This window comes from Balaenoptera acutorostrata, chromosome 20 (genome assembly GCF_949987535.1).
Source record: "Balaenoptera acutorostrata chromosome 20, mBalAcu1.1, whole genome shotgun sequence".
NCBI classification, from domain to species: domain Eukaryota; kingdom Metazoa; phylum Chordata; class Mammalia; order Artiodactyla; family Balaenopteridae; genus Balaenoptera; species Balaenoptera acutorostrata.
Genome location: NC_080083.1, coordinates 11,401,354 through 11,428,689, shown reverse-complemented (window position 1 = coordinate 11,428,689; position 27,336 = coordinate 11,401,354). Strand labels below are relative to the sequence as shown.

General features: G+C 55.7%; 1 protein-coding gene across 2 annotated transcripts in view; it reads left to right on the top strand.

Annotated features, from left to right (window-relative positions):
* PITPNM3 (PITPNM family member 3) overlaps positions 1-27,336 on the top strand; it is a 91,203-nt gene that overhangs the window by 50,522 nt on the left and 13,345 nt on the right. The window contains exons 5-14 of one of the 2 annotated variants that reach the window (XM_057536842.1): positions 12,109-12,185; positions 12,541-12,776; positions 15,670-15,859; positions 16,262-16,384; positions 16,839-17,023; positions 19,455-19,627; positions 20,914-21,084; positions 22,399-22,593; positions 23,150-23,298; positions 26,175-26,291. In XM_057536842.1, coding sequence (XP_057392825.1) covers positions 12,109-12,185; positions 12,541-12,776; positions 15,670-15,859; positions 16,262-16,384; positions 16,839-17,023; positions 19,455-19,627; positions 20,914-21,084; positions 22,399-22,593; positions 23,150-23,298; positions 26,175-26,291 — 1,616 coding nt within the window. The remainder of the gene's footprint in view (positions 1-12,108; positions 12,186-12,540; positions 12,777-15,669; positions 15,860-16,261; positions 16,385-16,838; positions 17,024-19,454; positions 19,628-20,913; positions 21,085-22,398; positions 22,594-23,149; positions 23,299-26,174; positions 26,292-27,336) is intronic. The other variant, XM_057536843.1, reaches the window with a different exon arrangement.

Sequence of the window (27,336 nt, the reverse complement as noted above, 5' to 3'; positions counted from 1 at the left end):
GCCCCGTGGAGGGGACACTAGCAGCCCCCTCCACAGCAGATGGTAGGAAGGACTTGGGGCTCCAGAGCGATTGCCTTGGGACCCAGCCCTGTTGGCCTCTGCCCTCTACTCCATTCATCGCTTCCTGGATCAGGAAGCTGGGTCCACCCTTTCCTGCCAGGACCTACCGTCATCACAGAGGAGGCTGAGGGCACAGCTGTTGGCTCAGTGGGTGTAGTAACTCTCCTTCCTCTGTCTCCCGGGTCCATCTCCAGGGGGAGCAGACTCTCCCAGGGGAGCCGTGGCTGCCTCACTCTCTCCATCCCCCGTCCCTTCCCCTCTCAGCAGCTTCGCAGTGTGCAGGGCGCTGCACACTGATCTTCATGGCCACCTGGATGCTGGGAAAGGTTACAATCATTACAACTGTGTCACATTGAGAAGATAAAGACTAGGGGTAAATAACGTTCCAAGGAAGGTGCTCAAACACAGATCTCCATGCTCCTCCATCTCCAGAGCTCAGTCCCATGTCTGGTCTGAGCTCCCATTTTCCTGAAGTTTCTCCTTTCTGGTCACCCCAGGTACCTGGGGAGGTGCCCCATTGTCCCCTGTGTCCCACAGGTACCCCCTTCAAGAGGCAGCTCCACGAACCCCCCAAAAAACTTGGGGTCCAGGATGTGCACAGTAAAGTGCGAGTTGGAGACACTTTCTCTACCTCATGTCCACCTGTGTGGGTCGGGGGGGGTGGGAGGAGGGTGCAGATTCCAGGAAGGGAGGACTTGCTATTGCGCCCTCTGAGTTGGACCCAGTCTGTGTGGAGTACAACTTGACCTTCACATGTGACTTACACTTGTGGTCGTCAGATGGCTTTCTCAGGGCCAGTGCCAGGCTTCAGATGCAGGGGTCGGGGCAGCAGGTGGTGCCCCCAGTGTGGGGAGGGTCTGCCCGTGGCCATGCCTGTTTGTTAGAGCGGGGTGAGCAGTGCGTCTCTGAACTTTCTCTCGTCCTCGACAGTGGTCCAGACTGAGTCCCAATCCTGGCCCCAGAAGGACCCTTGATCTTCATCCCAGACTGAGCCTCTACCCTAGGCACCGACAGAGCCCCGATTTGTCCCAGGCTGTATGCTGGCTCCAGTCCCTGGTCCTGGACTGAGCTTGGCTCCTTGACCCCAATAACTGTGAGGAAAACCCGTGTGGTTGTCCCACAGAGGCAGAGGGGGAGGATGGGGATGCTCATGGGGGCGTGGCTTGACCTCACGGCCCACTGTCTGGGACTAGGGACCAGAGGAGCAGCTCTGAATATCCGGACCAGCCACCGAGGGGCTACCCCTCCTGCACACCCTCAGCCCCATGGCCTCCCCAGCAGCCCCACACAGGCGTGGTGCGTGAAGCCCCCTGCCCACGGCTGGCCTCCCCACTCCTCTGCCTGGTAACTGATGTCTTTTCCTGGCCTGTGTGGGCAGCTTGCTGAGCACAGCTGCAGACGGGCTATATTTAGCGGCTTTAATGAGCTCAGGGTGGCAGACGTCCGCCTTGGGAGCACTTTTCTTGCATGCGTGCGTGTATGCCTATGTTTGGCACGGTCCGTTCGTGTGTGTGCGCGTGCACGGGGAAACGTGTGCCTGTGCATTTGTGTGTGTGCGTTAGTGTGTGTGTCCAAGCATCAATGCAGTCATCTACACAAGGCTCCGTGTGCATCTATGTGAGTCTGTGCCGCGTCTGCATTGCCAGGGACGTGTGCAGCTTCTGACACGTGTAGGGGCACAAAATAGGAACAAATTATTAGTTCATTCGCTTGTTTGAAAAATATTTAATGAGTCTCTTTTATATGCCAGCACCTTAATAGTCTCTGGGGATAAAATGGAACAAAAACAAATCCAGTTCCAGCCTTTAAGGATCTTACAATCTGGGGGTTGGAGGAGGGGAAGACAAATGAAATAACCACAAAACTAAAAGTATAAGGATTAGTCCTAGGACACAGAAAGCCATGGTGCTTTCGGGAGGAGGAGAGTAAGAAGGGAAGGTCCCCAGGAGTAAGGAACCTTGAGGTTTCTGTAGGGACTGTCTGGGCACAGAGGTTGAGAAGAAGAGTCCAGGCATAGGGAACAGGATGTGCAAAGGCCCTGTGGCGAGAGGGACATGGGATCCTTGACAACTGTCAAAAAGGCCGACGTGGTTGAGCTCAGAGAGGGTGGGGCAAGTGGTGGGAGAGGTGAGTGGAGGAGCGTCGGGCCTGTGGGCAGACCACATGGGCCTTGGTCAGGATGGGGAAGCCGCAGGAAAGGACAGTGTAGGCTGACATGATAAGATTTTTGTAGGGCAGTTAGAGTCTAGTCATGATTCAGTCGGGGGTTCCAGCAGGAAAAGGAAGGCTCTCGAGCAGCATGACTGGAGGAGAGTCCAGTAGGGGTTTCTTCAATCTCAGGTAAAGGAAACCCGCCAGGCACAGGGCAATGCCCTGGGCCACTCCCAGCCCTGAAGGTCACTGCGTGGAGAGCCTCCCCCTCTGTCCCTGCCCCACCTGCGCAGGAGCTTGACCTTCGGGAGGGACAGGAGAGGGACAGCCTGTGGTGAGCGGGCAGGGAGGGAGCCTCATTGGGGATGGTGGAGGTGGATCTGGAGGGGCGAATGGAGACCATACTGCACAGTCCACTGACTTATACATGAACGAACCACCTTTTCCTTTATTTTTCTATAAGCCCCTTTGCAATTACGACTCTGCATACCCATCCAGCCGGACTGGTGACAGAGCCCCCTCTGTGATTCCAGGGGTTTCCCTTTTCCTCATTTTCCTGCCCTTGTTCCAAAGCCCCCAGGGGTCTTCCCCGCCACCCTGGTGGGGAAACAGTGTGTGCACATGAGAATGTGTGCAGGAAGCTCTCCGTCCACACTCGTGGATGCTGCGGGGCTCCGGGCCCCAGCCTGGTACTCCCTTCCGTCCTGGTCTGCCGAGGGGCCAGGCTCCTTGGGGCACAGGGTGACCAGACTGTGAAAATCATTCTCTCTCCTCCTGGACTTGCGAGAGTCCCCCAAGTTGTGAAGGCACCGCACCTAGTTCTGTCTCCTCCCCTCAGCCTGGGGCAGGGGGTGGGGATCTCTTTTTAGTCTCAGGGAACCTCTGTCTCCTCAAATCCCTTTCTCCTGGGGACAAAAGGGCTTTTAATCACCCTGCTACATGCCCTTTGAAAAAATTCTTATTTTTAATCTGTCTCTTGAGTAGGTAGCACATGTACGTGGTATAAAATTCTAAAGGAACGAAGGTGATGAGGGTGCCTCCCTCTCCCCAGAAGCCATGATTGTGACTAGGTTCTTCTAGAACATTCCAGAGATATTCTCTGCATATATGAGCATCTCCCTAAATATTCATTTATATATATATCTTTATATCTACCCCACGCAGATGGGAGCCTTCAGTGCCTTCCACTCTGTACCTTGCTTTTCTCAAATAACAATATATCCTGAGTATTTTACTACCTAATACATTCAAAAGGGCATCATTCTTTGCAACGGGTGTGTCATATTTCACGGTGGCCTAGTTTATTGAACCAGGCCCCTATTTATGGGCACATAGGTTGCTTTCTGTCTCTTGTCTATATCTTAGAAAGTGTGGCAGTGGTTAGTGTTGTACCCATGTCATTTTGCACATGGACTTGGAATTCCTGGGTCAAGGGCGTTCTGTATGTGGAATGACCTTGCCAAACTGCCCTCCATAGAGGCTGTACTGGTTTTCGCTTTCACCCGCAATGAATGAGGAGAGGCTGCTTTCCCACAACCTGGGCGGCTGGGTGTTGATAACTGCTAAGGTGAAAAAAAAGGCTTTTTAGTGTGACTTCAATGAACGTTCCTGCAGTTTAGGGTTCTAAGGTTGAGCACCTTTTCATATGTTTAAGGGCCCTGCCTCGCTCCTTTTCTGGAGCCCATGTTCATTTTGAGGGGATTACCGTCGGGGAGTGTGCTTTGGGGTTCCTTTGTGTGCTGACTTCCAAGCCGGGCCAGGGCAGGCTTGACAGAGGTTCCTTAGGGGGTAGGACCCAAAGGTTCAAGCAGGCTTCTGCTCCTGATAACCGCCTCTCTTCCTCTTTCCCTCCCTGCCAGGGATGGCTCTGCTGGCAGAGCCAGTATGGAGGCATTTAAAAGACTGACAAGAACACCCCTTTCTTAACCCCCACCTTTGTGGGGTGATGCTTCAGGAGGATGAAAGAGCCCTTGCCGGGTGACCTGGGTTCAAATCCCCACCCCTTCACTTAACCTCTCTGAGCCTCAGTTTTCTCATCTGTAAAATGGGCAGAGCACCCTGCCCTCTCAGGATGAATGTGAAGTTTGCCTGAGACTCTGGGCGAGGACTAGAAGCTCAAGACCCATCTGAGGAAGACCGCATTTATTACAGAGAGTCATCAGGGGACGCCAAGCCCTTCTAGCATCACTGTGTAGTGGCAGGAGAGGTTCTTACGGTTGTATATCTGAAATCTTCCCTGGGCCTGATTCAAGATGGGGACACTGGGTTCCCCCAAGGGGAGTGGCTCCTTGGAGCTATCCCCAAGCTCCCTTGGGGTGGCCAAAAGTGTGTTTTCAAGAGGCAGGATCTGGGGCCCAGACCCTAGCAAGGGACAGGCCTTAGTGGGGACAAGCAACTCTGTGGGGGGCTAATTGGCCCCTGGGGTTTGGCCTCATTAGCCAGATGAATCTAGGCTGACTTGATTGGCTTCTGACCCTGAAAGGCTTAAGGAGTCATAGGAGGGGTCTCGGCCTCTAGATCCCCCAGCCCTGGATGAACATCCCCTGCCAGCAACGCTGCCAAGTGACCACTTACACTCCTTGCTTGTACAACCTCCTGAAGGGGAGAGAATGCCCTGCCACTGGGCCAGCACGGGTCACTCTTGTACTATTGTAAACATTTCCTTAGTTGTGCTGAAATTCAGAACTCTTCAGAAACTATCCACGCCCCCATTCATCCCGACTCTGTCTTCTGCTCCTGTGACCCAAACACAGCTTGGCTGGGATTTGCAGGCAGCAAATGTCCCATAGAGCCTGCTCTTGCCCAGGCTGGGCCCCCTTCCACAGCTTTCCTGCCCAGTTATTGGGCTCCAGATGTGCCCTCAAAGGGACCTGAGCTGCAGGGAGCAGGACGGGGACGTCCCCTCCTCATTCCGTAGGCTCTAGTGTGTGCACCTCAGAGGCTGACTACCTTTGGGGGTCCCATTACCCTGGCTCAGGCTGTTTGCAGCCTTTGGTCATGTGACTGGGCTGGGTCACATGACATAGGCCTTGATCATGCGACCCTAGGGGCTTGAGAGATCCTTGAAGTCACCTGCTATATATCTGATTCATCTTGGTACTTCCAGCCCTGACACAAGTTTGGGCAATAACCAATGGAGGAGGAATTGGCAAGTCATGTCAAGTTGGATTTTTAACCCAAATGCAGGATGGTGATTCACTCTTCGTGTTTCACATTCGTTCTTTCCTTCCATAAGCATGTCATTTCCTTTTGCATTCCCTCATTTGCTGTCAGCTCCCAGAGGGCAGGGCATTTCGCTTTGTTTTGTCTGTAGTGTTTGCATTTAGCAGAGTCAGGGGTAGTAGCTTGTTGAAAATGTTCTTATCGTAAACATGACACAAGCCTGTAGTGCATTCAATCGATGTATTCATAAATAGTTGTAAACTAAAAGAAATATGAGTTTGCTAGAGAAAAATTGGAAAATAGAGAAAAGCAGAAAGTTAAAAAAAAATCACCCATTGTTCCACCATCCAGAGAAAACCACTTATAAACATTTTGGCGTGCTTTCTTCCAATATCAGGCCTCCAACCCATCCTCCCACCCCTCCACCTAGATTGCTGTTTTTGCATAAAGCCAGGGGCTGGGGCACCGTGGAGGAGGGTGGGCTGGAGTCTGGCTGGTGAACAAAGTTGGTGGCTTTTTAATTGTTCTCTGGAGCCCTTAGTGGCTGCCTAGGTCAAGGGTGGGGGGGAGTAAGGAAGTAGGGCTCTGGGCCCCCCAACCTTTTTCAGTCAGAGCCGTCCACTTTCACCTGTTCTGCAAATTGGGTTTCTAAGGAAAATTTCACTGGGCAAAAGATTTCACCATTTTAAAAAAGTTTTAAAACCATCCAGCGCGGGCCCATTCTTTCCCTTGCTTCACAGTGCCCCATCCGCATCGTGGCCCCATTCATGAACCTGCACTCCTTGAGCCGCTATGAGAGCTGCGGGTTCCAACCTGGTTTGTCTTTCTGCCAGTGTCCCCTCCTCCCCAGATGCCCTAAGCCCTTGGCGCTACCTTGGGCTCCCAGCCCAGTGACCCTACCCAACAAGCAATGAGGTGGTGTTGGCCAGAGATGTCCGAGTGAGCCTATCAGGGCTCTGGGGGCCCATTGCTTCCTTTTCTAAGGGTCCCCAAACACTTGTTTGTTAATTTGCAACAGGGCTTGCCTGGAAATTGACATGAAGCTCCCTAGATAGAATCAAACACTTTGAAAATCCAGGTGACATTTGCCACCTGCCATTTCTTGGTTCCTCTTCCTCCCTCTGGCATCCCTCAAAGCAACTCACCCATCATGCCTGCAGGTCCCGTTAGGGTCTAAGAGTCTAATTCTGCTGGGCATGGAGGCTTGAAGTTACACAGCATGCTTGGACTCATGGAATCTCCGATTGCCTGACTTCCTAAGAGGGAATGAGGTCTGACCCCCTGATTTTGCGGTCGTGGGGAGAGTGCCCGAGGTCATCCTCTGACTAGGGTACTCATTTCCCATCCCAGGACTCTGTCCATGCCTGTCTCCCATGTGTGTGTCCTTCTCCATGGGCGTCTACCTGGGGGATTGGGGCCGTGATCTGAGCCTCCTGCTTGCAGCTGAATGAAGCTCTAGATCTTCCCAGACATTTCTAGGTATATGCCGTGCATCTCACATCAGAGCAAGATAGCCAAGCCATTGGGCTTATGCAGACACACGTGTGTGTGTGTTTGCCCATGCACGTGCTTCCATGTGCTCTAAAGGATTAGATACTTCTGCAGATACGTCTCAGGACGTGCCGTGTGGCCTCAAGCTGGGCCCAGCTCTGCTCAGTTGACCCCAGGAGTGACTAAGAGAGGTGGGGCAACTGCCAGGGCTGGTAGAATGGAGGGTAAAATTGAGGGGTCAGCTTTAGCCCGGGGCCACCCCCAGCATCCACTGCTTGTGGGTCCCAGTCGCGGGTGGCAAGGGAGATGGATTCTTCGGCCAAACTGGGTGATGCTTTGCTTAGGGTGCCGAGTGCGTGGGTGACGACCTTGGCTTTTGTCTTGAGAGGAGTGTAGCACATCGGTAATTAGAAGGGATGATCATGATTTGCGCCTTTCCAAGGATGTGATTAAGCAAAAATAGCCTCTATTCTTCAGCCGGCAGGAGAGGCACGGTGAGCTGGGTGTCCTGGTGCCAGGGCTGGCAGGGGTGCTGGGAGCAGGCGTTGCAGTAGCTGGCCTGCCTCAGAGCTTGTCACAAAACATTGTCACAAAAACAGTTGTGGGCTCACCCCGCCCCAGATCTGGGCACGGCAGGGACCCAGCCTGAATAGCGCCATGCAAACAGAAATGAACAGGAAGTGGGAAGAAACAGGCAGCCTGGTATGAGGTCCTGGGGCCCCTGGAATGCGGCTCCTCACCACCCAGGAACCCCTGCCAGCAGCTCTTGTCACCAGAGGCTCTGGGGAAGCCTCTAGGGGCAGAGTGATAAGGCCCCGGCCAGGATGCTCTAGAATTCCCACAGGTTCCCTGATACCACTTTCCCTGGGGACTTTCAAGAAATGTGCCTCGTGGTGGACGATGCTCCCCTGGTCCCAATTTCTCCTGGGGGTTTGACGGCATAGAGATGTCTCATGGGTCACGTGTACCCTGGGATCTTCACTTGCAATAGGTTTTCACAGAAATGTCATGCTAGGTCCTGACCACTGACTGGTAAGCCTTGCTCTCATGGGGTCCACAGTCTGATGAGGAAATTAGACAAGTAATCTCACGGCAGCAAGCCAGGCCCAGCCAGGCACGCTGTGAGATAACCATCTCTGCCTGAGTAGATCTGAGAAAGCTTTCCAGAGGTGGTGACAGTTGAGCAGGTTCGTAGGTTAGGTAGGAGTTTGCTGGTCTGCAGAGGGAGGAAGGGCTTCCCAGGCAGAGGGCTCAGCATGAACAAAGGCATGGAAGAGTGAAAGAGTTGTGTCTTGTGGGTGAGTCAGAGCCAGTGGCCTCAATCATTGTGGTGGGAATGTCTGGTTCTTAGAAGAGCAGAACCCTTGTGGGCAAGGTACTGGCAGATGGGTTCTAGGCTGCCTTTCTGTTGGTCTACAGAGACCTCTTCTAAGACTGAAGATGGGGAAACTCTGGTCCTGTTGGTCAGCTCTCAAGGGGCCAGAATCCAGATCTGGCAGGCGAGGTCTCCCCTCCTCCATCTTCCAGAGCAAAGCATTTCTGGCTTTTGTGCATTAAAAGGAAGCAAGTCTCCGTCTGCAAACAGCATGGGAGGCCGGACTCTTCCCCTTGGCGAGGGAAGGCGTGAGCCATGCTGAGGACAGCCCTGCTGGTCTCCCATCTCCACTGAGCCTGGAGCTGCCTCAGCATCATTTGTGGCCAGGACGCAGCACGGATTTGATGCCCAGGGCATCACGTGGGCCCCAAGGGAGCTGGCCACGGGAAGATCAAGGATGCGGGTGCTGTCAGTCTGTGTAATCACTGAGGGTGCAGGATGCAGTCCCCACCTACTGGAGGACATGGTGCCCAGGAGATGGCAGGACCCTCATGTCTTCCCTGCGACTTATTTATAGCCTCGCTATGGTAATTTGTGGCAATCACAGCATTTAATTCTGTAATCACACTGCAAGCAGACATCCAGCCCAGTGAGGCTGGGGAGGCTGCCAGGGCTTAGGGAGGGACTTGGGGGCAGGGCAGGAGTGTGGAAGCGGTGATGTCCCCATCAGCCTCCGGCCCCATTGTGTCAGCTGTGGCCCTGGCTCCGTGCCCCCCCGATGCACCCTGGATAATAGTAATAATAATAATAATAATAATAAACTACTAACACTTATATAGCACTTACCATGTTGCAGGCCCTGTCCTAAGCACTTTGTATATATGGGCTCATTTATCCTCATCACCACTCTGTGAGGTAGCTGCTATTATTATGCCCATATTCCAGATGAGGAAACTGAGACACAGGGCACACAGCTGGTAAGAGCCTAGATTTGTACTCAGGTATTCTGGCTCCAAAGTCCATGGTCCCAACTAGGTTTCTCCCAGCCCCAGAAGCAAGGGGTCTCCCAGGCTCCCCACCCATGACCTCAGCTCTGCGCAGCTCCTGGTTCCTCCTGGTCCAGCTGCCCCAGAGCTGCACACATGAGGCTGCACACACCATGAAGTATGGTTGCTTCATCCTGGGGAAGCGACACTCAGCTTCCCTCCTGGACACTCTCGGGGTTTCCTACTAGTGAACTTTCACGTGCGGTGGGAAGAAGTCTCGGGGGCTTTAGTCTTCAGGGTGTCACATCAATTTGTGCTCCTGTTTTTTCTCCTGCAGAATGGGGATTGTCGTGTCTACCTCACTGGGAAGCTGTGGAGATCAGGGGGATGGGAGGGGAGTCACTTTGTCAAGCATCGTCTTCTGCTGAGTGTGGGGCAGCTCCCTCAGTCTTATTAGTTGTGCGGTTTGGGGCAAGTGACCTTGGTTGTTCGAGCCTCAGTTTTCTCATCTGTAAAATGGGGCTAATAATAAGAGGACCACAGCTCAGAGGATAACTGTGGGGACTAGATGAGATGGTACCTGTAAAGCTCATTGTGCCTGGGATGTAATAAGTGCTCAATAAAACTGAGCCATTTACTGGTGTCTTTTAGCATAATCCTGTCCTGAAAGCAGGGCCCAGACCTCTTCTAGCCAAGCCCAGGGCAAGGTCTACAGGATGTTCAAATTAAGGCAGAAGAGTCTGAGCCACTGAAGGAGTCTTAGTAAGTGCAGGGCAGAGTCCGGCCTCAAAACAAGTTTTTTCTCGTCCTCCTCCAAGCCAAACCTCTCCATCATTTGGGAAACGATTTCCTGTCTGTGTGGGCAGCAGCTCCGAGCTCATAAAGCAGTTACCCTTAGACCAGGGTTGTGCCTGTGAGGACAGAATATTTCAGAAAGGCACTTGCTGACTGAGAAAAGCTTCTCACTTGGAATTCTTTGCACGCACCCTCCCCTGGGGCCAGTAGTGGCTGAGAAGATGTTGACTTAGAAACATGTTGGCCAGGGCTCTCACCCACGCCTACCGCAGGGTTGCCTGTAAAGCCCCTGGGAAGGCCCCTCCCCAGATGTGACTCCTAGTGGGTGCTGCAGGCTCGTGGAAGGGGGTGGGGGTGGAGTGGGAAGGAGAAAGGGCCATCCTGTCTAGAACCGGCTGCTTTAGAGATGAACCGCTTGAAGGCAAACAAGTGGTTCACAGTCTAGCTTTGTGGTTCAGCAACACAGAGAAAATAGTATCCTTCTCATGGGGAGAAAGGAGAGGTGGTGAGGATTCCTCAGTGTGGCCGGAATCACCGGGTGGGCCTTGAGGGGGCCGTTGGATGTCTTGGAGGCGCCCCTCCACGGGAGAGTCCAGTGCAGTGACATTCAGAAATGCGGGTGTTAGATCAGATAAACTGTTCTGTAAGGAGACAGATAGTCCATAGTTTCGGCTTTGCCAGCTGTAAGAACTCTGTGGCAATTACTTAACTCTGCTGCTGTGGCACAAAAGCAGCCATAGACAATACATAAATGAAAAAGTCAGTTGTTTCCCAATAAAACTTTATTTACAAAAACAGACAGCGGGCCAGATTTGGTCCACGGCTGTAGTTTACATGTTAGAGGAATGAGAGCTCAGCCAGGGCTGGATGCCGAGGAGTGCTTCCTGGAGGAGGACATGGCAGCCGAGAGAAGCAAGAAAAGCATTCCTGGCAGTGGCTGGCTTCACCCCAAATCTCGTGCGTGACGGTGAGTGTGCTCCTGGATGCTGGCCTTGCCTCTCGGAGGATCCACCTTCCCTGGACCGGGGTCCCATAATTTAAGGCCTTGCTGTCACTCCGAGAGCTTCAAACAGATCTTTTAAAAAATACTTTACTCGGGCTTCCCTGGTGGCGCAGTGGTTGAGAATCTGCCTGCCAATGCAGGGCACACGGGTTCGAGCCCTGGTCTGGGAAGATCCCACATGCCACGGAGCAACTGGGCCCGTGAGCCACAATTGCTGAGCCTGCGCATGTGGAGCCTGTGCTCCACAACAAGAGAGGCCGCGACAGTGAGAGGCCCGCGCACCGCGATGAAGAGTGGTCTCCACTTGCCACAACTAGAGAAAGCCCTCGCACAGAAACGAAGACCCAACACAGTCATAAATAAATAAATAAATAAAAGAACGTGAATTTCTTTAAAAAAAAAAAAAATACTTTACTCAGCTCCTCTGGTTGTTTTCAGAGGGATGCTTGGCCCAAGTTTCCCTCCGTAACTGGTAGTCACCAGATGGCATTTGTCCTGTTGCTTTCTCATTACTGGTGAGGAAGAGCAGAATAGTTCCTTTCTAGGACACCCCTCCTGGCCTCAGGGACAGACAGCATCCATGATGGCCTCACACTGCCGGCTTCCCTTTCTTTTTCTTCCTTTTTTTTTTTTCTTAAATAAATTTATTTATTTTTGGCTGCGTTGGGTCTTCGTTGCTGCGCACGGGCTTTCTCTAGTTGCGGCGAGCAGGGGCTACTCTTCATAGGGGTGCGCGGGCTTCTCATTGCGGTGGCTTCCCTTGTTGTGGAGCACGGGCTGTAGGTGCGCGGGCTTCAGTAGTTGCAGCATGCAGGCTCAGTAGTTGTGGTGCACGGGCTTAGTTGCTCTGTGACATGTGGGATCTTCCCGGACCAGGGCTCGAACCCGTGTGCCCTGCATTGGCAGGTGGATTCTTGACCACTGCGCCACCAGGGAAGTCCCCGGCCTCCCTTTCTTCAGGAGGAGAAAGGTTTCAGGTTGTGTATCTGTCGGCGGCAGGGGCTGGGCAGCGTGACCCTCCCGAGTTGGGGACGCTGTCATTCCAGCTCACCTGGGAGCCCAGGCCTCATGCCAGCTGGGCCCAGGGAACATCCAGTCACCGTGAGGGAGACCTGGAGATTCTGAGTCCTCTGTCCCCCCCACAGGAGAACTGTACCGGGTTTCCTTGAGAAGACAGAGGTTCCCAGCCCAGGGAAGCATCGAGATCCACGAAGACAATGAGGTGGGTTTCTGAGGGTGTCTGGGCCACCTCTGTGGTCAGGATGTCAGGAAGAGCCCCGAGCTGGTAGACAGGCCACCCAGTTTTCACTCAGCTCTTCATCTGACTTGCTGTGTGACGTCGTGCTGGTCCCTGTCCTTCTCTGGGCTTCTGGGTCCCGTATGAACAAAAAGAGTCTCTTGGGACTCTTCCCACCCTGACACGGAGGAGCTTGCCCTCCTGGCAGCCTGTGCCCCTCACTCTGAATGCACAGGAGGCGCCGTCAGAGTCCCCCTGTGTGTGTGTGATTCTGTGTGTGCCCTCTGCCCCCACCTCCCCACTGCCTGTCTCTCTCTATCCTGACTGATGTCCCTCTTAGGAAGGCTGCCCGCAGCGCTCCTGCAAGACGCACGTCCTCCTGCTGGTGCTGCACGGGGGGAACATCCTGGACACGGGCTCGGGGGACCCGTCCTGCAAGGTGGCCGACATCCACACCTTCAGCTCCGTGCTGGAGAAGGTCACGCGCGCCCACTTCCCCGCAGCCCTGGGCCACATCCTCATCAAGTTCGTCCCCTGTCCCGCCATCTGCTCTGAGGCTTTCTCACTCGTCTCCAAGTGAGTCCCTTTCTGCTTGTTTGGACTGGCTGGGGTTGGTGGGGGGCCGAAGCGGAGGGGCTGCCCCTGCCACGTGGGTACGTGGTGGGCAGGTGGGTGCCTGCCTAGGCCTCTCTGGGGTGTCAGGTCCCGATCAACCACGAGCATCACCGGTGGGAAGTGGTCAGCTAGAGTCCACAGTGATTAACACTCGCGCACCGAATCCTCCTCTGCCCGGGGCTGGGTGGCGCTCAGACCCACTTCCTGTGCTCAACAGGCCCTGGTCTCGTTGGCCCAGACAAGGAAGCTGAGGCATTGAGAGGTTAAGCAATGTCGCCAGGGTTACGCAGCCCGTGGACCCAGGAGTCAAACCCAGGCAGCCCCACTCTCGAGCCACACAATTAAGAGCCAGTAGAGATGTGTGCTGTGATGGAGGTGGCACAGGGCACTGCGGACACTCAGAGAGAGGGCCAGGGAGGCTTCCTGGAGGAGGTGACTTTTGGGTGTGCTTTGAGAGTAGCGTAACCTGTTAAGGGTGTGGGCTCTCCGGTCAGCCTGGATTTGAGTTCCGGCTGTGTAACCTGGGGGAAGTTGTTTAACCTCTCCCTGTGTGTTTCCTTATCTGTAAAATGGGGATGATCATGGTATTAACCACCTCCTAGAGTTTTTGTGAGGATTCTGTGTGCTAGTGCGTGTGAAGCACGTGGCAGGGCGCGGGGATTAGCTGAGACCCACGACACCATCCTGGTAGGAGAGAAGGCACTGTCCTTGCTGGTGGACAGTGGGCCGGGGCAGGAGAAGAGGACCCTGCTGGCTGGGAATAAGGCAGTGTGCTTGCAGGGCTTAGTTCTTCACGAACCTGCCCTGGAACCGGTGCGGGACAGATAGTGAAACTGGGGGCCCTCAGAACCTGGGGGGCTTTGGGAGATCCTGCCCACTGCTCCAGGCCCCGGGGGCTCCCTCAGGGGCTCCCCAGGTGCCTGCCCTGTTGAACCAGCTGAAGGTGGTGCCTGGAGCCAGCTGGGAGCCGCGGCTGCTCGGCAGTGATATAGGCAGACAAGACCCTGAGCGCCCGTGTGGCAAACGGCTGGCTCTCGAGCCTGGAGCCGGGAACTTTCTGCAGCTGGGGTGAAAGGGAGGCCAGTGGCACCTCGGTCTCGCCCCTCACCCCCTTTCACAGCTTCTGCAGAGGAGCCCCCATCCATGTGGGGTTTGGGGAGGGTGGGGAGGGATCCCCAGCCTGGTGCTAACTCCCCAGGGGGATGGAGTGGGTGCTCTGGATCAGGTGTGGCTCTAAGGAGAGGGGCTCAGCGTCCGGCTGCTTCAGGGGGAACACGGGGAGGGTATGTGGGGGTCTCAGTTCTCCCCTCTGAGAGAGAAAGGAAAGTCTCCTCTGCCTTCTAGATTTATCCGTGTTCCCAGGACACGGGCTGGGCAGATCCCAACCAGAGTTGGAAGGAAGGAGATTCGCTCAGGAAGGAGAGTAGTTCCCCAGCCTGGTTAATGGCCCAGATCCCGGGTGTGATTTTTGTTAAACTGCTAGGCGGTCAGGCCTCCCCCTGGGTCGGCTGAGTCCCGAGGGGAGGAGCCCTAGAATCTGCATCCTGACTTCCTCCAGGCTTTTGCTCTGCAGCAGGTTTGGGAAGCAGAGCTGAAAGAAGGCTCTGTCCGTCACTGCCAATAGTCGGAGTTAATTGTGTTCCTTCATCATCAATCTCAGGACTCGCCACCCCTACCCCCTCTCCCCCAGGACATCTGACCTCCAGAGCTGGGTCACCCGGCCCAGGCCTGATCTCCAGGAAGACGAATGGCCCGGCATCCACTGGAGGGGACAGCGGGAGGGGGCCTAGCTCTCCCCCAGGCAGCTCCTTACCCGGGCCATCCATCACCCCTAATCACTGCTGGGAAGGAGGTCTTTCTCAGCTAATTAAAATCTCTCCGGCTGCAATTGAGGGCTGTTTCCTCTAATTTGTGTTTCTTTTGGAGATGAGGAATGGCTGTTGGGCCCGCCTGGCACACCATGAGGTCCCTGCCTCCTGCCCAGGGTGCCCTGAGCCCCGTCACCTTCCCCAGTTTCTGTCAGGTCCCTGTTGGGCCCTGGGTCGACCTGAGCTTGGACTATGGGGGAAGGGCAGGCTCTGGGGAGGGGATGTACAGTCCCTCCCTCTGTTGTCCCTCCCGGCCAGCTGGGTCCGATGCCCCAGGGGACAGAGGTAGGACAGGTGGGGTGCAGGCAGGCATAGGCAGCTGGGGGCTGGTCCCTGATGGGGCTGAGCTGCCCAGAGAGAGGGAGGCAGGAAGTGAGGGGCCCACACAGCGGCTGAGGATCAATCCACTGGTGGCGGGGGGGTTGCTGTAGGACAGGCTCTCTTAGTCCTTTCTGGGGTCACAGACCTTTCTGCAAAGCCCTTGATGGCTCTGGATCCTCTCCCCAGAAAGATGGACACGATATCATGCGTGCAGCTGCGTGCCCACCTCCAAGCTGTGGCCAATGTGTGATACCCATGCCTGGCACGCCCTATCACCTCCCTTCTAGCTTCCCTAAAGCCTTCCTTGAGGCCTAGTTCAAACCTCACCTCCTCCAGGAAGTCTGCCATGATGACATGTCCCCACCCTGATCCACACCAGAGGCTTCCTCCATAACTGGGGTGTCCTTTGAGGCCACACAGAAAAGGGCAGAGAGCACTGCTGTCATAAGAGACACAGGGCCCACATCATGGCTGGCACGGGATGGACATACAGGGGATTCAGCAGAGGCTTGCCCCTCCCTCCACCCCCACCCCATTGCCTGTGCTTTGTCTCGTCCGGCTCCTGCCTGGGTCCTCCTGAAGAGTCCCCGAGCCGAACGCCCAATTCCTGGCCAGCGTGTGCTCTCTTTTGCCCGGCTGGGCTTACCTTGGCCCCCTGTCTGCAGCCTGAATCCCTACAGCCACGATGAGGGCTGTCTCAGCAACAGCCAGGACCACGTCCCTCTGGCCGCCCTGCCCCTGTTGGCCATCTCCTCCCCGCAGTACCAGGATGCAGTTGCCACCGTCATCGAGCGAGCCAACCAGGTGTACACGGAGTTCCTCAAATCCCCCGATGGGATTGGCTTCAGTGGGCAGGTAGGACAGCCTGCCCTCGCCTCCCCGTCCTGGTCCCTGCCTGGAGAGAGGCTGGGGTCTTCCAGAAGGATCTAGACCAGGGTGCCCTGGAGCCCTAGCTTCTGAGATCCAAAGAGGCTTTTGAGATCTTTGGGTTTATCCTCATTTTACAGATAGAAAAACTGAGGCCAACATCTGAGTTCTGATTTTCAGCCCATGCCGATCTGTGGCCCAAGTCTGACCCCTGACTGTAGCCTGCTTCCCATCCTCAAGCTGACCCTCCCATCCCCCTGTTGGGACTCTCAGTGCCTCCCTGGGACAGGCTCCTTGTTCCCCCGCGGACAGGCGACCCACGCTCTGGCTGGGTGTGGAGTGGGGGGGTGGCAGTGGGCAGGCCTGCAGTCCCAGCTCTGCCTTCTCCAGGTGTGTCTCATTGGGGACTGTGTGGGGGGCCTTCTGGCCTTCGACGCCATCTGCTACAGCGCGGGGCCCTCAGGTGACAGCCCTGGCAGCAGCAGCCGGAAGGGGAGCGTCAGCAGCACCCAGGTGCGGGCCAGAGAGCGGGAATGGGGGAGGGTCTGTCCTTGGGAGCCCCAGCCCCGGCCCCAGGGGAACAGGGCCTCTCCTGGGGGAGCAGTGTTAGCTTTTCATGTTTGTGCTGTGACATCCACGTTACAAGGTATCGTATCACAGTCCTGCAAGAGTAGTGGGAGGTGATTAATACAGGTGAAGAAACTGAAGCCCAGAGAGGGCTCATGCCGGGTTTGGTCCCTAGACGGCTGTCCAGAGTCCCGCTGGATCGCCGAGCCCTTTGGACTCCGGGGACAGCCCTGTGCCTAAAATCCCAGCGTTACCGTGCTGTGGGTCCCATGCCCCTTTTGGAAGAAGCACGGCCTCTCACACCGCAGGAGAAAGGGCTTCATTTGTGCTGGGGGACGAGGCGGGGCCCCAGAGTCTCCGGTGACTGAAGTGTCCTCCTGTCCTCTGCTCGGCCCCAAAGGACACCCCGGCGGTGGTGGAGGAGGAGTGCAGCCTGGCCAGCAGCAAGCGGCTCAGCAAGAGCAGCATTGATGTCTCCAGCGCGCTGGAGGATGAAGAACCCAAGAGGCCATTGCCACGGAAACAGAGCGACTCCTCCACCTATGACTGCGAGGCCATCACCCAGCATCACGCCTTCCTATCAAGGTAACCGCTCCCTGTGCCTGCTGCCTTCCAGCAAAGCGTCCAGGCGGACAGGACCTCGGCCCACAGTCATCTGGGAGTCCTGTGACTCCCAGGCCCTTGCATCGGGGTGGGGGGAAGGGACCAGCACTGAAATGCTGGGACCAAGGCCATTCCCCACGGACCCTGCGCCAAGACCCGGGACTCTGCACGCTGTGCCCGCCCCACTCCCCAGCTTGCAGAGAGACGGGGGGCAGTCGGTCTCACCAAGAGAGTAGATGTTGCCCTTCAGCCTACTTCACTGATGGTCTTAAGAATCTGGTGAAAGAACAGATGTAGGTGTGTTTTGTTATTTCTTAGTATTGTGTTCTTGGTATTTCTCAGATGGGGCAGCAGAGGCCAAGGAGGTTAGGAACTTTCCAGGGATCACACAGCCAGTTACTGGAGAGTTGGGGTCAGCATTTTGGTCTCCCAGTGCCCAGCACCCAATGCACTCTCATTCAAAGGCCAGCCGGGTCCCTCCATGGAACTGCCCACCCATTAACTTTCTAGAAGAGGCATGTTAACAGACACTGGCTAAATGAATTATCTGTACATTTATTCAGGATTCAAATGGGTATTGAACATAGATCCAAATGGGAAGGAACGCCTCTTCCCTTCTTCCTTCTCTCCTCAATTCTCTCCTCCCATCCTCCCTCCTTCTTTTCTACCCAAATGGTAAGTAGCATGAGGTCATCACAACATTTGGAAAATGTATCCTCTCACCACTGCTGACTTTGGAGTATTTCCTTGGAGTATATTTTTTACATACTTTGCCTATAGTTCTACTTTAAAAACCCCTCTTATATTGTGGTCTTTCCCCATATAATTAAAAATACTTGGTAAATATTCTTAAAAATATTTTTTTGAGTGAATGGATGACATCTTACTTAGTCCCAGTAACTGGACACTTTGGCTTTTTCCAGTTCTTTGCAATTATAAACAGCACTCCAGAAACATCTTTGTGCATAAATATTTATATATATATATATATATATATATATATATATATATATATATATAGGGGTTATTTCATTCAGATGGATTCTTGGAGGAAGAATTATTAGGTCAAAGGCTCCGCATATTCAAATCATATTTAAAGCCCCTCTGAAAGATTATTCTTTAGAAAAGCAGCTACATTTCAAGTCAGGTTGCAAGGTAAAATCATACCATTTCTGGTTCATCCTTGAAAAATCCTTTAAGGAAGCCCCAAATTTGGAGAGTGACGTGAAGTTGGAGGCTCTCGATAGCTGGTCCAACAAAGCCAGCTCTTCCTTCTGGTGTAGGGACAGATGGCTGTTTCTCTGGCAGTTACGTAGCTGGTGTGTGTTTCGGGACCACGCTGTACATGAGACACGAATTGTTAAACACCAGGTGGTCATCCTCACTGCAAGATGCTCACACTGCGAGAGGCGGGGGGCGTGTGGGGATGCAGATTCAACTGCCCAGACCCTCGCCCACAGGGGATGGGGGACTGGCACACACTATTTCGATTGTTATTTCTAAGATTCCCTTTCTCCTCCAACTTGAGTATTTTAGTAGAATTTGCATTCCGCTAATGGATTCATAGATCATGCGATCCCGCTGGACTTTCTTAAACCCCGAGCAGTACCTAAATGCAGCTGGAAGGTCAGGGAGGTCCCCAGTTTTCTGCCCATTCTCAGCAGCCCACTCTGGGTCTGTGGGTAAACATCAACTTGAAGTCTTTGGGGCAACGGGCACCTGGGATGGGAACGGCTGGAATTCTGTGTGTCTCATGTTTTTCTCTTTAAGCTCAGCTTCCTTTGTGGGCTGGAGGGGAGGGAAGACCAAGCTGTTTGCATCTGTGTCTGTGAGTTGCCTGGAACATGAGTTACCATGAAAGCCCTCATCCTGGCAGAACTGATGTCACTCAGCTGTCTGGCCAGGCCGGGCTTCTCTGCTGGACAGGGCAGGAATTCATAGTGTGGCCATCACAAGACCAGTACGATGGGGCAGACCTGCCAATGCGCAGGGGGCTTGGGTTTTCAGGTGCTCAGTCCATTTTAGTGAAGAAAGTTTGACTGGATCATGGCCACGCGTGTTTGTTCAAGTAGCGCCTGTGGCTGCCGGCGTGCCACGCGGCAGAGCTGAGTTACGTAGATGTGATGGAGGCCACATGGCCCCCGAAGTCTGAAATATTTACCATCTGGCCCTTTACAGGAAAAGTTGGCTGACTGCTGCCTTACCCAAATGTTGGCCAGGCCTTGGTGTTGGATGCTGAGATGGTCGCCAGCTCGTGTCGGTGATCCATCAAGTGGACTCTGGGTCTGAGCCCCGCCCCAGAGATGGAGGGCTGGGCGCTGCACCGCGGACCTCAGGCTGCTCTGCTAAGTGCTCACTCCCCGTGCTTGGTCCTCCCCTAACCTGCGCTCCCCTGTCTTCCTCCCTCGGCCAGCATCCACTCGAGCGTGCTGAAGGATGAGGCTGAGCCCCCTGCGGCCGGGGGGCCCCAGCTCCCCGAGGTCAGCCTGAGCCGCTTGGATTTTGAGGTGTCCGACTTCTTCCTCTTTGGCTCGCCCCTGGGCCTGGTCCTGGCCATGCGGAGGACAGTGCTGCCCGGACTGGATGGTGGGTATGACGTGGGCTGGGGTCCAAGATGCCTTTGGGTCACTAGGCCACTGTGTGAGGGCCTGGAACTGGGGGGAGTGGGGGCGGGGAGGGCCAAGGAGCTGGGGTAGATGAAGAGAGAGGCGAGGAAGAAGAAGGAGGGGTGAGGGGGGGGGAGGAGACTGGGGCAGTTTCCCTAGATGGGCAAAGGTGAGGCAGCTCCTGGTGGATTTCGCTGTCCCTGGTCCCTGTCACATGGCCCAGAGTGATTTGTGCCCCCATTGTCCAGTTGTCATGCTGTCAGGGAAGAGAAGCCCTATTGCACCCACCCCCTCCATCCCCAGCGCCCAGGCAGGCCCTCTGCAGCGAGGTTGGTCTTACTGCCCCCTGCAGATGCCCCGCTCACCTCAGTGCCTTTGCTCTCGCAGTCCCTGCAGCCTTCAGTGCCTTCTCCCCATTCCTCTAACACACACACGGAGGTGATTTGCACCAGCAGGTGGCTTAGCAATGACTCTGAGGATATGAGAGGCTGGAGGCACCTCGGAGAACAATGGATCAGGGATTCTCGAATTTCCTTAGCACCAAAGCTTACCAACAGCCTGCACTATGGAACAGATAAGAAGTGGGGGGGGGGGGTCTGCTAGAAGTTGGGGGAGGAGGCAGAATCCCACGGCCACCCTTAACGTTGCTAAGGAAACCTAGGGCTCCCTGTATGCTGGACCGTCCAGTCCCCTGTGAGGGACAGGGAGGCACGTTGATGAGCTGAAGCCTCAGTGGAGACACCTGCTGGTCAATGGGAGAAGTGTTCTGTCAGCTCTGGCAAACTAAGAAGTCTACTTACTACCGGGCCTGGGAATTGAGCGGGCCGAAGGAAGGGGTGCTGATCCTGACTGAAAGATCCTAGGTCCGCTTCATAGATCAGGGAGCAACTAAGTGGCAGCTAGAAGAATTTAAAGGAGTTTGACCAGTGGAAATAGTGGAGGGCGTCCTGCCAGGAGGAGGGGCAGCTTGAGCAGAGGCACAGAGAAGGGAAAGCAGCAAGCCTGGCTGGGGAGTCACCGACGTCCACCATGGCTGTAGTGCTGGGCGCCTGCGGCGGTGCTTCTAGGTGGGGCAGGTTGGCCAGGCATTGAAGGCCAAGCTGAACCTAAAGGCTTTGATCCTGTTGGTAGCAGGGAGCCAAGGCAGGTTCTTGAGCAGAGGAGCAGGCTACTCAAAGCTGCAGTCAAGGGAGCCTCCTAGGGCCAAGGGAGCAGGTGCTCAAGGGGCCTCCCCCGTGTATCCTCCCACTCCCCACCCCCACCCAGGTTTCCAAGTACGTCCTGCCTGCAGTCAGGTCTACAGCTTTTTCCACTGCGCAGACCCCTCTGCCTCCCGGCTTGAACCACTGCTGGAGCCCAAGTTCCACCTGGTGCCGCCCGTCAGCGTGCCCCGCTACCAGAGGTTCCCGCTGGGTGACGGACAGTCCCTCCTCCTTGGTAGGCCCTCGGGAGTGTAAGAGTGTGCTGAGCCGGAGGCTGGGCCCCAGCTAGGAGGTGCCCCAGGGCCACCCTCTCTGGTCCAGCCCCTCCAAGCTAGTCAGCTGTCAGAGTGACTAGACTCACCTGAACAAGGTCTCTGTGCTCTGTGCGGGGGGGGGGGGGGGACAGGAAGACAGCTGACTCACCTGCCTTCCGAGCAGCCCACCTGTGTGAGCACCTGTTCTGCAGGAGGCATCTTTGGGCTCTGCCCCGTGACCAGCTCCCATGGCTGGGACCAGCATAATACTTGAGTTGTCAGACCTGATTGCAAGTCCGGGGATCCATGCTGAGTGCTATTCCTAGAGTCCAGCCTGGACTCTGGAGGAGCAGGGCAGGGAGTGGGTCACCCTGGAGGGCTTCATGGAAGAGGGGGCCTTCAACCAAGGCATTTGGACAGGTGGAGAAGAGCTGGAGGATGGGGGTTGGAGAGATCTTCTGGGTGGAGGGAACAGCAAGAGCAAGGGCAGGTGGGTTTGGGGGAGGGCCAGTGGCCTCCAGGGCTTAAGTGGGGTGAGCCAGGCATGGACTGGGGTGAGGCCAAGGCGAGGCCTCTATTGGACAGTCAGGGGCTCGGAGATCAGAGCCTTGGCCCTGTACCACTGTTCAGGAAGTTTAGCCAAGGCTGTTCAGAGATTTGGGCCAGATTGGGGGCGGGGGTTGCTGTGCACGTGGCTCGTTCAGGATTAAAATCCAATTTACCCGCCTCGCCCCCATTTCAAAGGAAACTTAATTTCCAAAGTCCTCTTTTGTCAGGCGTTTCCGTAGATAGAAGGGGCTCTAAAACCTTCCCACATCTTAAAATGTGTCACTCTCTGCTCAGGGCATCCCCCTGCCCCCAGGGGGCGCCCTCGCTCCCAGGCTGGAGGCCCCTTCATTTCCAAGCTCAGCCACAATCCTCTGTGGCCCAGGGAGGGGCCTGATACGAGAGCACAGGGTGGTGTGCCACCTGTGACCTCAGCTGGTGCTTCTGGGGCAGCGTCCCAGCCGCGCCCTCGGCAGCTCTACCGGGGCTGGACGTGATGGCTGGGACCCTGACTCGTGCCTGCCTAACCCATGGCTTGGAGGAGGTGAAATCTGACTGCATGCTGTGGTGAGGGGGTCCCGTCAGGCCCTGGGGTAAGAGGTGCGGGCCGCCCGTTGGGCAGGTGAGGCAGCAGGCCGGCCTGGCTCCTCCCTGGGCGCCCAGCCTCCCGCCCAGCACAGGGCTGGCGCACACGGGCAGCTTCATCTGAGGCCCACCACTCGGCCTTGACTGTGAAATTCCCCCTCCAGCTGACGCCCTGCACACCCACAGCTCCCTCTTCCTGGAGGGCAGCTCCCGGGGCAGCCCGCCGCTTCTGGAGGCGCCTGCCTCACCCCCTCAGGCCCCGAGGTCCCAGCGCCCGGGGCGGAGGATAAGCCAGGGCAGCTCCCACAGTGAGAGCTCGGAGTCCTCGGACAGCCTGGCCCCCGTGGGCACCTCCCGCAGTGAGTGAGGGTCTCCCGGGCCCTGCCTGGATCCGCGGGAGGGGGAACCCTCCTCCGGGTGGCCGCTGGCCCACTGCCGGGGCTGCTGAGGGCGGGGGAGGAGGGGAAAAGGGAATCCAGACCGAGCTCTGACCTCAGAGAGAACTGTGACCTCTGACCCTGGACAGGGGCCCTGACCTCTGACCGTGGACCGAGCCGTGACCTTGCCAGGCCTCGACTTAATCCGAACGTTCAGTTTTCCCCCTGGGAGTCCCTGTGACCAACAGCCCTGGGTTGAGACTGTGCCCGTCTCCGTGGGTCAGGCCCCCGTCCCGGGACCAGTTTGCAGCACACGTCCTGGGGGAGGGGTGGGTATGCGAGGGGGCTGGGGGGGGTCGAAGGTGGAGGGGGAGCGGCACATTTCCCAGAGCTCATTCTGAGCCGAGCGCTCTGGCCCCCAACTTGTGCCCCGAGTGGTACATCCAGCCCTGGATCCGGGCCCCGGGGTCCCACGCTGCCCCTTGGGTCAAAGCCCCGGGCAGGCCGCTCTGACCTTGCCTCCCTCTTGGAGCCGCAGTCACCGCCAAGTGGTGGGGCAGCAAGCGCATCGACTACGCCCTGTACTGCCCCGACGTCCTCACCGCCTTCCCCGCCGTGGCCCTGCCGCACCTCTTCCACGCCAGCTACTGGGAGTCCACGGACGTGGTGGCCTTCATCCTGAGACAGGTACTGCCGTCCCTCCTCGGGAGGGCGCATGCTTCTGGGGGGAAGAGGCTGACCTCGCGGGCCACGTTGGACGCTGGGAAGGCATCGAAGCGCGGCGAGTGGGGGGGTGACCTGGATAGACAATGGTTTTCCTAAGGAACACTGGCTTCTGGCCAATGGCGTGGTACTTCTAGAAAATTTAGACACCACGTAGGAGAATGTACCTATGTTTCAACTTGGAGACTGGAGTCATCATGCCTGTTCCCCTGTGGGTCTCAAGGTCCTCATCTCTAAAATAGGTGGAGAGAGAGGCCAGTGACTGAGGGAGAGCCTGGCGGGGGTAGAGGCTGGGAGGTGAGGGTCGGATCACATGCACCCTCCACGGCCAAGGTCACGGCCAAGGTCAGAGGGGGATTTTATACTGGGTCCAATGAGAAGCCACTGCAGGGTTTTGAGCAAGGGAGAGATACTGATATTTTAGAAGGAAGTCCTGTGGCTGCTGTTTGGAGGGCAGGAGAGCAAGCGTGAGGCCCCGCTATGAGGCAAGCGTGGGACCCCAACTTTGAGGTGGCGGCTTGGGCTAGGGAGCTGGTGGCGGAGGTGCCGAGGAGCCGCCGGGTTTGAGGTGTGGTGACAGGACCTGCTGACATTCGGGCTGCGAGGGAAGGAGGGGAGTCCCTCGAATCCTGGTTTCCACTCGATTAACTATGGTGACACCACACCCTAGGGCTGGGGAAGAGGGGGGCTGGGTGGGAGGGGATACTGAGTCTTGGGTCTGGACCCGGGAAGATGAGATGCCTGTTAGATGTTGGGAGGGAAGGTGAGTGGAGAGTCTGGCGCTTAGCTGGCTTGGAGATAAAAATGTGGAGTCATCAGAGCTTGGATGGCATTTAAAGCCAGCGATGGGTTGCCCTGCTTCTCACACCAATTCCCATGTGTGGGTTTTTTCCCCACACCAAGCAAGTCTCTGACCTCAGCTGGGTGTCCTACAATTTCACTCAGTTTTGACATTATCTACCTAGAGATAGGGTCAGATCCCACAGGTTGAGGGCTCAGCCCTACAACTGCCCGCCCCTCCCCCATCAGATGTCAGTCTTCAGGTCGTCACCTGGGTTTCTCTCTCTCTTTTTTTTCTTTTTAAACATCATGAAAAATTTTTTTCTTTATTTTTTTTGGCTGCGTCGGGTCTTAGTTGGCGCACGTGAGATCTTCATTGAGGCATGTGGGTCCTTTTGTTGCAGTGCGTGGGCTCTCCGTTGCAGCGCATGGGCTTCTCTCTAGTTGTGGCATGCAGGTTTTTCTCTCTCTAGTTGTGGCGCATGGGCTCTGTAGTTTGCGGCACATGGGCTCTCTTGTTGAGGCGTGTGAGCTCAGTAGTTGTGGCGCGTGGGTTTTAGTTGCCCCGCAGCATGTGGGATCTTAGTTCCCCGACCAGGGATTGAACCCATGTCCTCTGCATTGGAAGGCGGATTCTCTACCACTGGACCACCAGGGAAGTCCCTCACCTGGGTTTTCTGACCCACGGGCTATAGAATGGAGGTTCCAAAGATCCTCTCCTTGGATTCAGTTAATTTGCTAGAGTGGCTCACAGAACTCAGTTTATTTACTAGATTACTGGTTAATTATAAAAGGATTTTATAAAAGGAACAGCCAGATGGAAGAGATGCAAAGGGCAGGGTATGGGGAAAGGAGCTGGAGCTTCCATGCCCTCTCTGAGGGCACCACTGTCCCCAAATTCCCATGTGTTTACCAACCTGGAAGATCTCCAAACCCCATCCTTTTGGGGTTGTGTGGAGGCTTCATTACATTGACATGATGGATTAAATCACTGGCCATCGGTGATTGAACTCCACCCTCCAGCCCCTCTCCCCTCTCTGGAGGTGGTGATGTGGGGCTGGGGTGGGACTGAAAGTTCCAACCCTCTGTTCACAAGGTTGGTTCTCCTGGCAACCAGCCCCATCCTTAGATGCGGTTCAAGTCACCTCATTAACATAACAAAAGGCACCTTTGTCCCTCTCACTTAGGAAATTCCAAGGATTTGAGGAGCTTTGTGCCAGAAATTGGACAAAGACCAAATATATACTTCTTATTATAAATCACAATATCACAGATACCGAGGGAGTTACTGTAGATGGAGAAGTTCAGGGAGGGGTCCTGGAGCTCCTCTGGGGAGAGAGGAAGAGCCACCGAAGGAAACGGAGGAGGACATCCCTTGAGGTCAGAGGAGGACCAGAGCGGATAGACGGGAGGGGGCCGCGGAATTGGGCAGGATGGAGGTCACGGGGCCTTGGCAAGAATGGCTTCAGGGGAGACACAGGGTCGGAAGCCTGCCTGGAGTGAGGGAGGGGAGAAGGCAGGGGGGAAGTGGAGACAGTGCAGGGCGAGTGGTCTGTGGACTTTTGCTGTCGGGGAGAACGGGAACATGTGATAGTTGTTGAGAGGGGTCCCAGGGAGAGGCACTATGACGGCATATTTAGATGCCAAGGAGAATGAGCCAGTAGTGAGGGACTAGCCAGCGGTGTAGGGGCGAGAGGGGAGCTGACTCCATTATGTTCCCGAGGAGGTGGGTGGGGCTGGGTGGGACCAGGGCTCCAGCCGGCCTTCGATAAGGGTCACCCACCGTAATGGGGGGAGGCAGAGAATGGGTACAGACGCAGGTGGCTGCTAGGTTTGGGTGTCGAGAGCAGAGGCTGCTCCCAGGCCAGAGCATTTGCGAGACAGTGGTCTGGCCCCAGCTGTCAGGACAGGTGGGCAGAGTGGTAGGTGCTGGGTGCTCCCGGCCTCCTGAGGGTCCCAGGCTGGGAGGTGGGGAGGCCTGGGGGAGGACCTGACACCATGGGGAGGAGGGAGAGGGGTCCAGATGGCCTGACCCGGAGTCCTGCTGGGCCGCTGATCAGGTGATGCGCTACGAGAACGTGAACGTCAAGGAGAGCGCTGGCTTGGACCCCGCAGCACTGAGCCCCACCAACCCCCGCGAGAAGTGGCTTCGTAAGAGGACCCAGGTCAAGCTGCGGGTATGTGCTTGTTGGAGGTGCCTACGGGTTGAGGCTGTGGTCTCCGGGAGGTGGGGCTGCCCCCGGGGGCTGGGGCATCCACACGGCGGGGAAGGGCTTTGGTTTGCTCCTCAGATCTCCGTGCTCATACATGCTGGGATTCAGGCTTAGACGAGGCCCCCAGGGCTGCAGTGGAGGGGTGGGGGGAGTAGGTGAGATGGGGGAGCTGGTTCCCCGTGGCCTGGCTCCGCAGGAGCACCACGGGTGGGGGTCCAGGGCACTGGGGATGGTGAGGAGATGCCAATTATGGAGCAATTGCTATATGCCAGGCCTCTGTAGATGTACACAGGGGTCCGAAAGAGTCCTACACACAACCACGGGGCTCACAGCCTGGTGTGGCATTTGCCATCATATAGAGGGAGGCACAGATTAGGAAGAAGATGAAGAGAAGGATTGTCAGGGCAGGCCGTGCAGCGTTTCCCTGAAGAAGCATCATCTCTGCAAGGTATTGACGTATGAATAGGAGTTCAGTAAGCATACATTCATTTACTTAGCAAGTGATCGTCAATACCCACTGTGTCCCAGACCCTTTGCCAAGCAGTGGGGCACAGGGATTTACAAGCACAGCCACCTCTGTGGTGGGCACTTCCAGTCCTGTGGGAACATCAGACATGGACCCCAAGAACAGTCCTAAATGGTAGAAGGTGATCAGTGATCCACGAATCAACTCTTTTTTTGGTAAACATATTTATTGAGCTATAACCACATTTTATACAATTCACCCACTTAAAGTGTGCAATTCAATGTATCTTAGTATATTCACAGATGTGTGCAACCATCATCATGGTTAATTTTAGATCGTTTTCATCACCTCCAAAAGAAACCCCTTACCCTTTAGCTACCATCCCCCTCCCCCAGCCCCCTACCCCCACCCCTAACCTTAAGCAACCACTAATCTACTTTCTGTCTCTATAGATTTGCCTGTTCTGGACATTTCATATAATGGAATCATACAATATGAGGTTCTTTGTGTCTGGCTTCTTTCACTGAGCACCTTTTTCAAGGT